This window comes from Xiphophorus maculatus, chromosome 15 (genome assembly GCF_002775205.1).
Source record: "Xiphophorus maculatus strain JP 163 A chromosome 15, X_maculatus-5.0-male, whole genome shotgun sequence".
Taxonomy (NCBI): domain Eukaryota; kingdom Metazoa; phylum Chordata; class Actinopteri; order Cyprinodontiformes; family Poeciliidae; genus Xiphophorus; species Xiphophorus maculatus.
The window spans coordinates 14,606,891-14,621,130 of record NC_036457.1 but is presented as its reverse complement, the minus strand read 5'-3'; the positions used below and the strand labels follow the sequence as shown (position 1 = coordinate 14,621,130).

The window sequence follows — 14,240 nt, the reverse complement described above, 5'->3', positions numbered from 1 at the left end:
CTCCATTACATATCCTAGCTTTTTGAAACTTAAATATTTGAGTCCATGATGACTAATTTCTTCTTGACACTTTCCACTTTCAGCAAGACATTGATTATGTATAATTCAAGTGAAAACCTAACTACTCAATTAAGGACGCAAGAAACTGTTTGTGTTAGTTTGGAGGTTCGCACACCTCTAAACTAAATACTTCACTGAAGCACCATCTGATCTGATTTCAGCATTCAGTTCTTCTTCAGCAGGAATATATCAGCTCCTACAGATTGATATAGTGATAGTTGCCCGCTGCCTTAAAAAGACTGCTACAGTGTCTGACCACACAGAGGAAACATTGAGGAGGAGACACTGAGTCTGATCAAACAATGGATGTATGGATTTAAGCACATGGGGAGATAGTTGGTATCGGGAGCTGAAGGGGATCTGGTGTGGAAAGTGTGCATGTGATAATAATTTTGTAAGATCCACACATTGTAGAATGGTAGATGTGTTGTTCAGAGCCCTTTGAAAGGGATGGAGTCCAGATTTCTACAGGGAATTTCATATGATTGGGCCGAGATTTGGGTTGCAGTTTGATTGAATACAAATCAATATACTCAACTGAAGTCCGGCTTACAGAGCTTTTATTCCTGAAGCATAACCGCATCAGCTGCCACTGACAAATACGCCACACTGCCCATAAGACTTTTGTGGACATTTCTAGAGTTCTCTGTAGGGAATTGCACACATTATGGGTCAGATTTAGTTCTGAACTTTTCTGAGGTCAATCAAAATTATAATTTTTTTCTGGTGAAGCTTTTCTTCATTTTTTTAGCTGTGAGGCTAAAAAATTTGAAATCCTGCTTCACTTTTTGGGCATACCAGACTAATATTTATATCAGCTCAACATTTTTGATCTAAACGATGTTTGGTTGGGTAGGAGGTGCTAACCAATTATTGACTGGATGTACATTAAAGCAATAGAAAACGTTTTCAAGGCACCCCAGATATATGTTATATTTTGTGCCGGGTTTGTGCTCTCCCTTTGTAATGCCGCCCTGGGCTGTCGCCCATACGGCCCATATGAGTGATGCAAAATAGAAGCAACAGACAGGAGGATTAAAACTATGAGATAAAGTATGAAAGAGTAGAGAAAAAAGATGAGAGATGACAGGACAGTCAGAACAAAGTATGACGCAAAAATGTGACAAAGTGAAAGACGAAGAGACGTCCAATGTCAATATCTCAGTAATTATTCATGCATCCACTCTCCCACATATAAGACACGTCTCCGTTTCTTCACCCTGTTACTCCTTTTAACTCCATGTTCGACTTTCATTTCGACTCCCCCACTTTTTCACCTCCTCATCTGTCAGCCAAAGCTCTATTTAAACACAAGTAGCAGAGAGAGTGGAAATCATCTCAACCCAGGAATTAGTTTCAGGCTTTGTAATAGTGTCTCTGTCCTTCTCATCATCTTCATCTGCTTCCCCCTCTCTCTTCTCTGTTTGGTTTCCAAGCAACGACGAAGCTGTAGGTAATTATACAGAAGATATCGATCTTGAGTTTTTGGTTATCCCTTCTCTCTCTCTCTCCTATAATTTCCCTTTGAATCCCACTCTGAATTTTGCTTAACCGCTATAAAATATGGAACACAAAGAGGTTTCGCTGTTATTATGCAAATAAGCACAGGGCTCTAAACTATCTGGACTCAAACTCTGTGCGATTGCCGAGCTATAGGCTTCCTGTGCGTATTATTATGGGAATGGGTTGGAGAAAGTCATACAATAATCTGCATTAAAGTTACATTAAAGTTCTGCTCATAACATTTGAGAAACCAAGACGTGACCACAGTGATTTACGGTGTAATTACCTTGCAAGCATCATAACAAGCAGTTAATTGAGAGTCCATGCATATGTGTGTGTGTGTCTGTTTCTGCTGTCCGTTTTGACTTCCTCCTTTTACTGCTGAGAACTCACAGACAACGTCTCTCCCCGCTCCCCCAGCGATGTTTGGTTCACAGGAGACCTAATTTATGTTGATCCCATCTGTCAGGAAAAGATGACATCACATTCTGGTTATTTTTACATGTGTGTGCCTCAGAAACTGTAGCCATCACAAACTCTCTCTTTTACCATTTTTGACTTGCTGTTTTCTTGCCTCCTTCATGTCTTCTACTTGCCCACAACACCACATGAATTCCCTCTTCAAGGGTAATACAGGAAATTGGTTTTCTTTCTGCTTCTGCTATAATGAACATTCATTCTTTTACTCAGAGGATGAAGCAGGAAAGGCACGTATGAAATATGTGCAGTTTTCTCAGTTCAAGTTGCTGAATTACTAAGTCATTTGACTAAAGTCAGATGATCAGTTGATCAATAAGAACCACATTGTCTTATTGATATATTTTTTTATTTAAACTGCAATTTCTAGAGTTCACACCACAGTGGGATATAAACACATGGCAGAAAAAGCAAAAAACATTTATTCTCATTAACTCATTTCAGTATTTTGTCCTTTGCTTGAAAAGTCAGTCTCTCTCTTCATTTCTAACAAGCATTAACACCATCAATTGAAGTAAATTCTGTCATTAAATGACACAAATGAAAGGAAATACAATTTGAAAAACTATTTTGCCTGTGGGTTTGTCTGTATTAGCTTACGAAATGCTGGATTTCTTAATGGCTAAACTGAATTGAAAAGCAAATGGAAAATCCCATTCCAGTTACTTTAACCACTAAACATTTTCTCAGTAAGCAACATGACTGGAGACCATTTTACACAGATTTGTTCTTACTCTGCTGACATTTTCCGACCAACAACAGCGGCTGTGAAAAGAAAATAAAAACCTCAGGCAGTCGGCTTCTGCTTGTCCTAATTTTCTTCTGCCACAGGTAGGTCACGCAGCTGCTCAGTTTTATGTAAATTTAATAAGACACCTCTACAAAATCTTCACAATGGAGCTTTCTGAACGAAATAAATCCATTGAAACATGAGTTATGTTAGCTTTGACTTTAATATAAGGTTTGTGAACGTCCTTCCTAATACGTATTACATTTATTGTTCTGTTTCGTTCTCTTTGTGTTTAGAAAAGAATCATCACAACTGCAAACAAGAGGCACTCAAGCCACTCCGTCTCTCTCTTGTTTTCAATCTAATTACTATGTAAATCCATGCAGCAGGTCCTCCAAAGTCTAATCAGAGCATCTCCTCTGATAGGTCACATGTGGAGCCAGTAAAGCTTCTCTCCATAGCTTGCATGGAGGAATCAGTGTAGCATAAAAATAAAACTCTGGGTCCACAATCAGTTGATGTCCGCGGTGCTGACGTCTAGGGCTTAAAAGAGATTTTTGTTGTTGTTGCTTATATTGCATTTATTTATCTTCAATTTATTGAATAAATCAAACAAAATGATTTTTGAAATGGGTAAGTTTTTCATTTTTAAATTACATGAGAATAATTGTTAGCAGCGAGTTGCATGCAGCACTGACTGTGCATATGTGTTTTATTACAGTCCTGTCTGGTAAGAATGCTCATAAAATTACCCTACTGAGCTTCTGCTGACGGCAGTGTGCTTGGAAATGAGATTTTAAGCAAATCTAATTATGACGCTGTCCACTCTGATCAATATAAACGACTGATTTGAAACATTTCAGTACAAGACAAAAGAGCGTCCCCTGCTGGAAAGATACTGCAAACACATGCAGAGTTGCTAAAAGTAATGATAAGTCACAAGCATAATAAAACACAGAGAACTAAATAATATTCACTCATGCACGTTTTCCCAAAGAACTCAACTTGTTTGGTTTTGAATTCTCATTTTTCGTTAAAACAAGCAAACAAACATACAACAAAAAAACAAACAAACCAAAAAAGAAACAGTTTTTTTTTGGGTCAAATCTTTGTGGTTTAGATAACAACTTCCTCTGGTTTCATCAACCAGAAACCACAGGAACTTTGATGCTTTATGGTGTGAATCAGAGCAAGGTAGAGTTTCTCTCTTTCTGAACATAAAACGAATTATACATCTCACGTATATTGGGGTATTTGTTATTAAACAAATGCTTACAGTTTGGTTCAGGAAGGGTTAATCTTCCATAAGGCCGGATGGTATTGGAGATAACTTTTTCCCAAATGGCAGTATAAACTGAATATAACTGAACAGTAGATAGAACTGAAAAGTGTGCAATTAATTGTGATGTGGTGCATTTTACAGGATTAATTTAAATATTAATGGGCATAAATTGCTCCTGAACGTCTCACGAAGTTCTTGACGTGACATTTGTTGTAAATCAGAAACAAAGAAGCCAACTGAATTCAAATGAATTGAAGTGGATGACCTTCATGACCCTTTGGCTTGTCGGTTTAAGATAATTTCAGTAGTTTTGCCATAAAACAAAGTTTATAAAAATAGATTGTTTGTGTTTCTTTGCTTGTCAGTTCCTAATTCCTTATTTAAAAATGTAACTTAGCAATTGGTTTGACAGAAATGAAGCCAATGAGTTAACACAACAAAAACACAAGTCTTCTCAGGGGGGATTTTTGCATTTATTGAAAAAAATATAGATATAGATATTAATAGAATGTTGTCAGTGCACAGGTAGAGAGAGCTTAAGATAAATATTTCCACCAGCACTTTGACTTGGCTGAGCGAACAGTGAGAGGTCGGGGTCGGTAGGGTTACTGGGACGGCGTGGTGGTGGAGTTGGTCACTTTTTTGGTCCGGTTAAGCTCCTTGGTTTTGATGATGTTCTTCACCCACTGCTGAGTTGCGTCGACACAGACCTCTCTACCAGCTTTCATTGTAAAACTGCAACAGAGACGAGGAAAGAGGCTGATTAGTTTCTCATTGTTGAAAGCCATGTGAATGCCGAAAACAATAAAAACATGCATTTGTTTTTCATTAGGCACATAAAAAAAGTAATAATGAACTACTTGGATTCAACTTAAAAGTGTTTCCTGATATCTAAAGATACTTACAGCACACCCTCCATGGGACAAAGAGCATCTGTGTATCTGAAGTTCACCACCGCAGACTTTTGCAGCCGCTTGGGAAAGAACTTGAAACAGCATTCATCTGGGCCGAAGGAATCTAAAAAGATTGGTGTAAATAAAAATTTACTTTGCATGCAAAAATAAAACCTAGAACAATAATTCCACCTGGAAAAGTAATGCCATCATCGTCGAGACTCATTGGGACAAAAATAATTCAACTAGAATAGAGATTAAGTTCTCTCGTCACAAAGATGAATTCAATGATGACATAGTTTAGTTAAGAAACTGGTGATCTTACTGGCATAAGACTGAAGAGCGAGGGATGACAGAAGCAGAAGGCAGGTCGCCATGATTACGGAGTTCTTCATCATCACCATGTTGTCTGTCGTCTGGTGTCTCTCAGGTGTGCTTGCAGGTCCGGCTGAGTTGTCTGTGTGTCTACTCCACTCAGAGTCCCTTTTTATTGCGTTGCACCTCACATGCATGTGTATTTGCAGAAGAACAGGTTCCATGACAAAACCTTACCTGCAAAAAAAAGCAACAACAAAAAAAAAAACAACCTGCGGTCATGTGGTCAACATTTCTCAAGAGGGAAAAAGCACCGGGGTAAAAAAAAAAGGGAGGTGGAAGGGCGATGTGCTGTGGGTTTCAGGCAAGTTCTTTGAAACTGAGAACGCCGCATCATCTCAGTTTCGGGTATGCAGGCATTTATGCGCCTGTAAGGTTGAATATATTTATGCTTTAGCATTTGCATGTCTGTGCAGCATGTGCAGATGCACGGTGGCTTCCCCACCTGTTACTACTCACGTTAATTGTTTGCTTTCGCCCACGGTGAACTTCAATGTCAAAGAAAGAAAAACAAAGGTCAATTTGAACAGAAAATGCTAATATTCAGTAATAAAGTTTCTTTGGACTGGGTGGACCACTCCAAAGCAAGCGAAACCTGCTGGTCAGATGAAAAGATTACTTTAATTTTAAATCAGCCGTTCATATATGGGGCTTCTGATGTGCTTTGAATCATTGTCTTACTGTCCGGACGACTTTCTTCAGGATTACCTCATGTAAGTTATCCAGATTCTGAAGCAGCAGGACAACCCCAGACCACCGTACTACTACCACCTGACTGCTAGTTTGTTGGGATTTCTCTCAAATTTCTTGTTATTCATAAACACTAACACTAACTGAGGCCTGCAGGGCTTCAGATGTTGTTGAAAAACCAAACTCTCAACACTCTCTCCATGTTTTCTTTAGTTTAGAAAGTTTGTCATTGTGGTTCCCTGCTGTCCTTAGAAAAATCTTTGTAACTCTCTCAGCCCGTCTCCCATCTGTTCCTTGCTTTCATTGGTTCCTGCTTTGAGCTTGAATTACACCTGATACAACTTATTGCACTTCATCATGTTTAAGTGTTAATGCATACCACACTTTTCCCTGGGTTTTCATTTATAAAAATATAATATAAGAATATAAAACATTGAAGTTTGTGTTAGGAATGTGACAATATGATAAGAAAGTTAAAAGGGCATTAATGCGTTCCCAATGTCCTTCACATTCCAACCTTTTCACTGGTTCGTTGCTGTTTTCTTCTTGCATCAGGTGTGCTTTGAGCACTGATGCAGTATTTCAGGGTATTTCTTCATGAGGGGAGATGTTACATCGCTTTTTTTAACCACAATGCGTGGTGAAATTTTTTCTAACAGGTTCGAAAGCAGAGAGATGACAGGAAGTGACGGGCCGACAGTAGACATTGTGGTTATTAGCTAGCATACCAAATCCAGCTTAAACTTCTGCTGAAAAAGCAGGTCATGGTCAGGTTTATGAGACAAGACTTTTGAGGAGTTTTGACAGGTGAGATTATATTTCTCAAATTATTAATCGAATATAAATTTTAATTGGTTTTCTAACATTTAAAGCTTTTTATGACCAAACTGTCACATTTTAAAGATACCAAGGTTCTATATTACCTCAACAAAGACCTTTATTCTTAGACTGCAGATCACTAGAGTCTCTCACAGTAAAATAATGACTTCTACACATATTGAATTCCTTTTGTCATAAGAACCAGCTTCAGTTTTGGTTGGGTGTATAATCACCTTCCCTATTTTTAACACTGTAGAGTTAATGGAAGACCCTGAGATGTCTTTTTAGTTATGCTGGTTTAGGTTAATGGGGGACGTCCCGTGATGTATCGATCACCTCTTCACTCTCGTTACTTTCCGTGTATGTAGGCAATTGCCATTTCTGTCTTCCTGTTCTCTCTCAACCTCAACGACGCGTAGACGGTCGCCCGTCTCGACAAACTTTCATCCTCTGCTGTTTCTTTCCAGCTATTATCTACTCCATGGAAGAAACCGATCTTAGAGCTTAGATTCAAATTAAAGTTGATGGTATCTTCAAGAAGATATTCATCCTCTGCAGAGAACAATATCCTCAAAGCATATTCATATTGGGATTGTATTTAAAAACTTTTAATGCTTTACACACCAACTTTATTGACACATCCAGTAAAGATGTCACACTAAAATATTTCCATAACTGTTGATTAGAGTATATCTACTTAGTGCAGACAAATCCCATTATAAAAATAATTGATTTAATCGAAATTACTCACGCCACTGATACACGTTTCAGGGGTTTTCCATATCGGCCATGTAGGTTTGTTGAGATTAAGATGTTTGCAGTGGTACAACTATATGATGAGGATTTTTTTCTGCTTTGCACAGCTTATAAAAAGACAATTTTTATCTAGAAAATAAATACTCAGCTCCTTACATATTGCAACCATTTACCGTAACTAATTTAATTGGTACTTAGGTAATTCACCAACAAAAAGTGTTGTATAATTCTGAAATGGATGGATTATTGATTATTTTTAAAGTCTATTCTACTTTATTCAACCCCCCCATCACTCTAATACCCACAAGTAAAATGCAGAAAATTAGGAAATTTTCTGTGGTGTTGTCACCAGCATGGTTCAACATGACAATGGTGGGTTCAAGGTGATGTCCAGATTTAGTGTTTCCACTGCACACAGTCCTTTGCATGTCAACCAGAACCTTTCATTTTGATCTCATCAGACCAGTTGTTTACCATTTTCTCTACATGCAAACATTTTTTGACATGGGGAAATGCCATTTCCAAATTTGTTGAGTCCCAGATTGATAGTTGTTCTGGAACGTTCCAGCTTGTTCAGCGTTACCCTGTGTACTTCTCTGAATAAACCTCCACATAATTTTTTTCTTAAGCTATCCGCTATGCTACTTGGTCTTCGTGATCATGTTTGCTCAAAACTCTAAGACTTTCACAGAACAGCTATAGTACTGAGATTAAATTACACACAGGGTGGCTATTTAATACTTAGATTGCATCTGAATGCAGTTGGCTCCATTTGATTTTATTAATAGTTGTCTGGGTGAAGAGGGATTGACAATACAAGCTGCACATTTTAAATTAGTATTAGGAATAGATTTTGAAATCTGCATCTCTGTTTCATTCCATTTCACAACTATGCATTACTTAGCATTGGTTTGTCACATAAAATCCCAATAAAACATATTAAAGTTTGAGATTCTAACGTGACAAAATATGAAGCATTTTAAAATGCTTAAACAATTTTATAAGGCCCTATTTTCCGTTTTCTAAATAGAAAATAGGGCTGTTTAGTTATACACCCAAATAATTTCATATCAATTTGCAGAAAAACCACAGAGACACAGGATGTCTGACATTTTTTTACAAATTATTTGTAAGTGCATAGTAAATCACAGAAATTGTAGTCCTGATTTTTTAGGACAAATAATTTAGTTTTTGGTTTGAGGAATAAGATCAAAGATGAATATTTTATCTACATTCTCCTCATTCCTTGTTAGTTTTAACTTGGTTGTTAAGAAGCATTAATAATTAAATTAATGACTAAATTATTAGTGCTTCTTTATTTCAGACTATCGAGAAAACATTTCCTTCAAGTTTTTTTTTTACAAACCTGTAGAGACCAAAAAAAAAAAAAAAACCCAACAGGAGACTGACTTCAGCATAAATTCCTCATCTGCATACTCAAACGGAAACCTGTGGTTTGTGACAGAGGCAGGGGTACAACGCATCTACATGCTCGTGTAAAAACCAACAAAGTCAATGCAAAATTCAGCTATGTACAGTAGGCCTAACTAACCTTAGAGGCTGCACATTTGGCATTTAGTCAGGTGTGTGGGCTGTAGGTGCATAATCGGTGACTGCTAAAAAGAAATCCTTTGGCCTTAACCTCAGTCCTAAAATTAAACCGGTATGAAATATACACACCACTGATGAAATGAGTACAAAAATCTTTGAGAGTAACAAAGTGAAGCTTTACAAATCAAAGTGTTGCTCTAGTTCGGAGCAAAGTTAATAAATACAAAAAATGTTGGGAGAAATGATAGAAATTAAATGAGCGTGACCTGACATGAAGGACCTGAGGTTTGATGGAAAGTGTGAAATGGAAACTCTGCTTGAGGGTTAGAGAAGGGGAGAGAGGCATACATCTGTATCACAGATCAGCAAATTCCCACCGCAAAATTACCCGTCGTATACGCTTACCTTTAGTCTGTGAAAAAAAAAATTGCTTAACGTCTACCCAGGAAGAAATATGGTTAGAAATTCTGAGAACTAGATTTTACATGATGTTGAAATAAAATCAACTCAAAGAGCGGAAACGAAATTTCACTCATTACCTAATAAGGCCTTGCAACTCAGAAACAGATGAACACTTTTCATGTATGTATCAACTTTGCGCCAGATGAATCTAATTTCTCCAAGCAAAGAAATAAATCTAACAATTGTATGCAAATTTAAAGTCGAAAGCAGATAATTAAATATAGAAAATAAAAAGACATAACATGTCTTGTTATTGCCTGACATCAAATCAGACTCAACTTTTTCTTAGGTTAGTTGGGATAATAAAATGTACGTACTGTAGATTTTGTAAAAATCAGAGTAATGACATAACGCTTTACTTTCTTTAAATACCAAGCCTTTAAACATTTTTAAGAAATCCCAAATAATACCATCATGGTCTCTGTCTCTCAGGCAAGGCAAAAGATACAATATAAGCATTGAGCATAAATAGAAATATTGACTTTCACAAGTCTGGTTTATCTCTGGGTATAACTACCAGATGGGTAAAGGTTCAACATTTGTCTGTTAAAACAACGATGCAGAAGTAAAAACAATATGAGCTGAAAGGAAACTCAGAGAGAACGCACCCATTATTCCAAAATCAACATGAGAAGCAGGATTACACACCAGGCCTGTCTGGTGCCACAGGACTTGTCCCCAAGTCCTGTGGAAACTAAAACTAACTGAAACTAAAATTAAAGTGTTTGCCTATCATGACAATTGTTACATTTGGAAGAAAAAGGGAGAAAACCTAACACCTTTCGTTATTCTTTCTTTTAACAAATAGAAATAATTTTGGCGATCCTAACTGCCCCAAAGAGAAAAGATTTGATCTGATTTAATGTTAAACTGAGAAAAAAGTCCTAAAAACTGAGTCTTTTCATTTACAGCCATTTTCAATACATTTTAATATTTTTGAAAATGTGATTAGTACACTAAGTGAAACATTATACATATAAATTACACTCAGATTGATGTTTTCAAACCTTTATTTCTGTAAAGTGTGATGATTTTCCTATTACAGCTAATGAAAACACCACATGTAGCATGAGAATTGCTGCCACAGAGCTCTGTGCTAATGCACAAAAAAAACCAAACAAACAACTGAAATAGGGAAAATAGAGAAATATTTGACAACAAATAATACTCATGGATTAGGATAATACTCTGATTTTAGTTTCTTTTATTGGCAGTGGTTACCTCAGATTAGAGAGAGGTTCGTGTGTTAACCTTACCTAGAATCAAGATGACACTGGCTTGTGGCAGGCAGCAACATAGCACGTTGAATCTCGTGAAAAAAAACTGGTTAACCACATCAAGCTGACAGGAAACATTCAGCACGTAACAAAAAAGCAACGATTGTTTGGGCTTTAAATGATATCTTGTTTTCTAAGTAATACTGTAGTCCGTCTGTGACTAAATCACAACAGCACAAGCTGTTTTTAATGTATTACAACGTCTATGTTCAATTAACTTTGAAATAAAAACAAGTGAATCTTCTATTGGCAAAATTTTTAAAGTGACCACTAGGTGGCAGTAAATGCAAGTCATTGCTAAATTATTACTTCGACTTTGTGGTGACTTTAGATAAAGCACAGAGCAGAAGTATGAAGCATTTTTTTTTATTCATTTGTAGATGGTTCTTCATAGTTGATTCTTTGATTCACATTATTATCAGAAAGCACAATAAAGACTTCTGGTCAGAATTAAAAGGCACTGCTCATACGTCCCTCCAGTTTTAGATTCTCTTTATTAGCTTCCTGCTAAATCAAGAGCAGAAACTTAAATGATCCAACTCCACCACATATCAGTGATCTAATTGTTTCTAATGTGCATTTTACCAGCAGAGCCATATGGTTGCTAATTTTGGCAGGTTTTTCATGCATTAAAGCAAAGAACATTGCAGACATTATTTCCCCCCCCCCCCAGTGATCTTTGTCAAGCTACATATAAATCTAAATACTGTTCTTAATTATTCTTAATAACTAGTTAATGGCAATCTCCTGCTGCCATGAACCATGTTCACCTCCGAGATGAGCTACTGCTGTTATCAACTCTTGCTTCCGTGTTGTTTGTTCAGCATCTCCATTTTGACCTCTTAACCCCCCACCACCGTTAACCTCCTTAATGATGGCTGCACTTACTGAGCAGAATATCTGGCTGTTTTTCTTTTAAAGTTGTTCTTGATCACTTTTTTCTCATAACTTCTGACAAAGTTAATGACCTAATTGAATGAATCAATTATAATTTTCCCTACTGTCAACATTTTAGTGTCTGTTGCCTTTTGAATATTTCCATTCAGACTTCAGTTTTGTTTCTCTTAAGTGACTAAAACATAGAAATATGTCTTAGTTAATAAGGGATGAATATTGTACATATATAAACACATCTGAATGCTTCATACCCACTGAGAAAGCATCATTGTCCTGATTCCATCAGTCCCTGGTTTAGTTGTTTTGTTCGTCTTTGTTGAAACGTTGCAAGCTTGATTTAAAGAAGTCTGGTCTATGAATGTCTTACTTTGTTTTGCTGACATTAGGTTTAACGGTGGAGCATTTTCTCTGCCAGCAGGCTGGTTGTCTTGGAGAAACACCACGATGAAAACTCAGGGAACTCTGCGTAATGTGAGGGATCAGAACCTCCTTCCAGGATGAAGAAGATACTTTTGCTCAAACTACTTCAGAGTTTCTGCAAATGACTGTTCATCCAAAATCCATGGCTATTCAGCATCTAATATCCCTTTATTTGTTTATTGTTACCTGTATGTAGAACTGATCTTTTCTTTAAATCAGTACATGTCCAACAAGGGGTAAATAATTTTAGAGTAAAAATTTTAGAGTAGAAATGAAATTGTCTAAATGCTAAATGCGAAACCCAATCTTAATCCCTTCCTTCACACTATAAGATTAAGTAATCACTGAATAAATGTTTCTGCAGAGCTGTGAGGCTAAGCCTTCATCACTTAGATATAAAATGTCATCACATCATAATTTATAGATGTGTGTATGGAACTTAATCATACCTACTATTGTGTTTGGGACAAATTCTGCCAAATTTGTTCCAGAAAGCTATCGCTAGCAAATATTTGGCAACGTGCCTTTCAAAGCGGAACAAACAGAAACCAGAAAATCTCATTGTTTGTTTATCATTTTTGAAAACTAGTCACGGCTAAAACTTTTGAGGCTGACAGAAATCCTGTTCTTCACAAACAGAGTTATTAGATTTCTTTGTCAAATGTTCTACTGTATAAAGTTTAATGCTAAGCCATTTAAAGGTTTTTTAATCCTCTTTTTATTGGGGCATAAATCCAGTTTGTCAATTTGTTTTATTCAACAAGTTGTAAAAGAAAAGTTCGGTCCTGTTGAATCCTGTGTAGGAGACATTAGTGGTGCTTGCTGGACTCTCTTGGGGGAGCTGACGATTTTGGTCAAGCAGCTAAACTTCTCATGAAAGTTAATGATGATTCGATAAATTGTTAATTTGTGATTACTTAGCAAACTTCTTGTCTATAAGGGAACATGATTAAGACATCTCTTGCACACTGCACGTTTTTTTGTTGTTTTTTTTAAAGAATCTGTACATGCGTGAGAATAGGAACGATGTCCTGCTGTCTACAGCTGAGCCCGTCTGGTGCCTGTTCTTACCAACAACATAATGTTCCCAGATAACATATCAGAAACCTCCTCATCCTGACTTCATCTTATCTAACTGATAAAAATTCACGTACAACAATAACCGAGCCAGTGCATGTGTAAAACATAAGGCGACACGCCCTAAACTCAAGGGAAGGGGGTCAGATTCCTTCTTGGAGCTTCAATTTCAATGAATTTAGAAGCAGAATTGCTGTTGTTGCTTTGTCAATAAGGTTAATACATTTGTTTGCGTATTTGATTCATGGATAGAACACATATTATTGCGAGCGATGCATAAATTTGACATTTTATCTGGTATTTTTAGAGAGGAACTTCCTGTAGGTAAACTACCAGATATCAGGAGACGGTGGAGGAAGCAGCCAATCACAATAGCATTCAGAGGAATGAGAAATGTTCTGCTCATTTCTTCCTCAGAGATATCTGAACTATGCAGACAAGATGCATTTACTGCACTTTAGTTAAATTAATACCTGATAAAAGTGAGCTTTGAATCAGAACCGACTGCAAAATCTGATGAAATCCTTTTTAAAAAAAAATGTTAATCAATGGGAAGAGTCAAAGCTCAAACTGGATTGGTGAAAACAAGCATGGAAGCGTGTGTGTTGATGTTTGTTTCTGTATGTGTGTGTCGGCGTGTGGGGGTGCGTGTAGGGGATGTGTGTGTGTGCGGGGGTGTGCGTGTGTGTGTATTTTACAGGATGCTGACCGGGTACATGACCTCTGTTCAAGCCAGGAAGAGGTTCAAGGAGAGTTTACGAGGACTGGGGATTATTTCTAAAGCAGACCGCTTTATCCACAAGATGCAAACGGATGAACGCAGCTAACAGGGCGTCTTTATCAACTGTACACTCTTTATTATTCATCAGCAGTAATCTGTCTTTTTTAGTTTGTTTTTTTTTCTTTAACTTGGCTGTTTTGTGTAGAAGGAGCTGAAAAAGTATTCCTACCCCCCAAAACTTGACATTTTC

At 37.0% G+C, this 14,240-nt stretch overlaps 1 protein-coding gene across 1 annotated transcript; it reads right to left on the bottom strand.

Moving 5' to 3' along the window:
• Nucleotides 1–4,517: 4,517 nt before the first annotated feature.
• Nucleotides 4,518–5,444, bottom strand: LOC106699894 (C-C motif chemokine 4-like). Its single transcript, XM_014472220.2, has 3 exons — nucleotides 5,271–5,444; nucleotides 4,958–5,069; nucleotides 4,518–4,787 (listed from the first exon to the last, which is right to left on the bottom strand). Exons 1-3 carry the CDS (start codon nucleotides 5,347–5,349, stop codon nucleotides 4,658–4,660), a joined length of 321 nt encoding a protein of 106 aa, XP_014327706.1. The 5' UTR covers nucleotides 5,350–5,444; the 3' UTR covers nucleotides 4,518–4,657.
• Between the last annotated feature and the right edge of the window lie 8,796 nt (nucleotides 5,445–14,240).

Excerpts from the sequence above, each read along its gene's own strand:
- LOC106699894 (XM_014472220.2), bottom strand. The coding sequence starts at position 5,349 with ATGGTGATGATGAAGAACTCCGTAATCATGGCGACCTGCCTTCTGCTT. Across the intron at positions 5,070-5,270 it reads CGCTCTTCAGTCTTATGCCA|ATTCCTTCGGCCCAGATGAA; the intron begins GTAAGATCACCA and ends CAATCTTTTTAG. Across the intron at positions 4,788-4,957 it reads TGTCCCATGGAGGGTGTGCT|TTTTACAATGAAAGCTGGTA; the intron begins GTAAGTATCTTT and ends TCTCTGTTGCAG.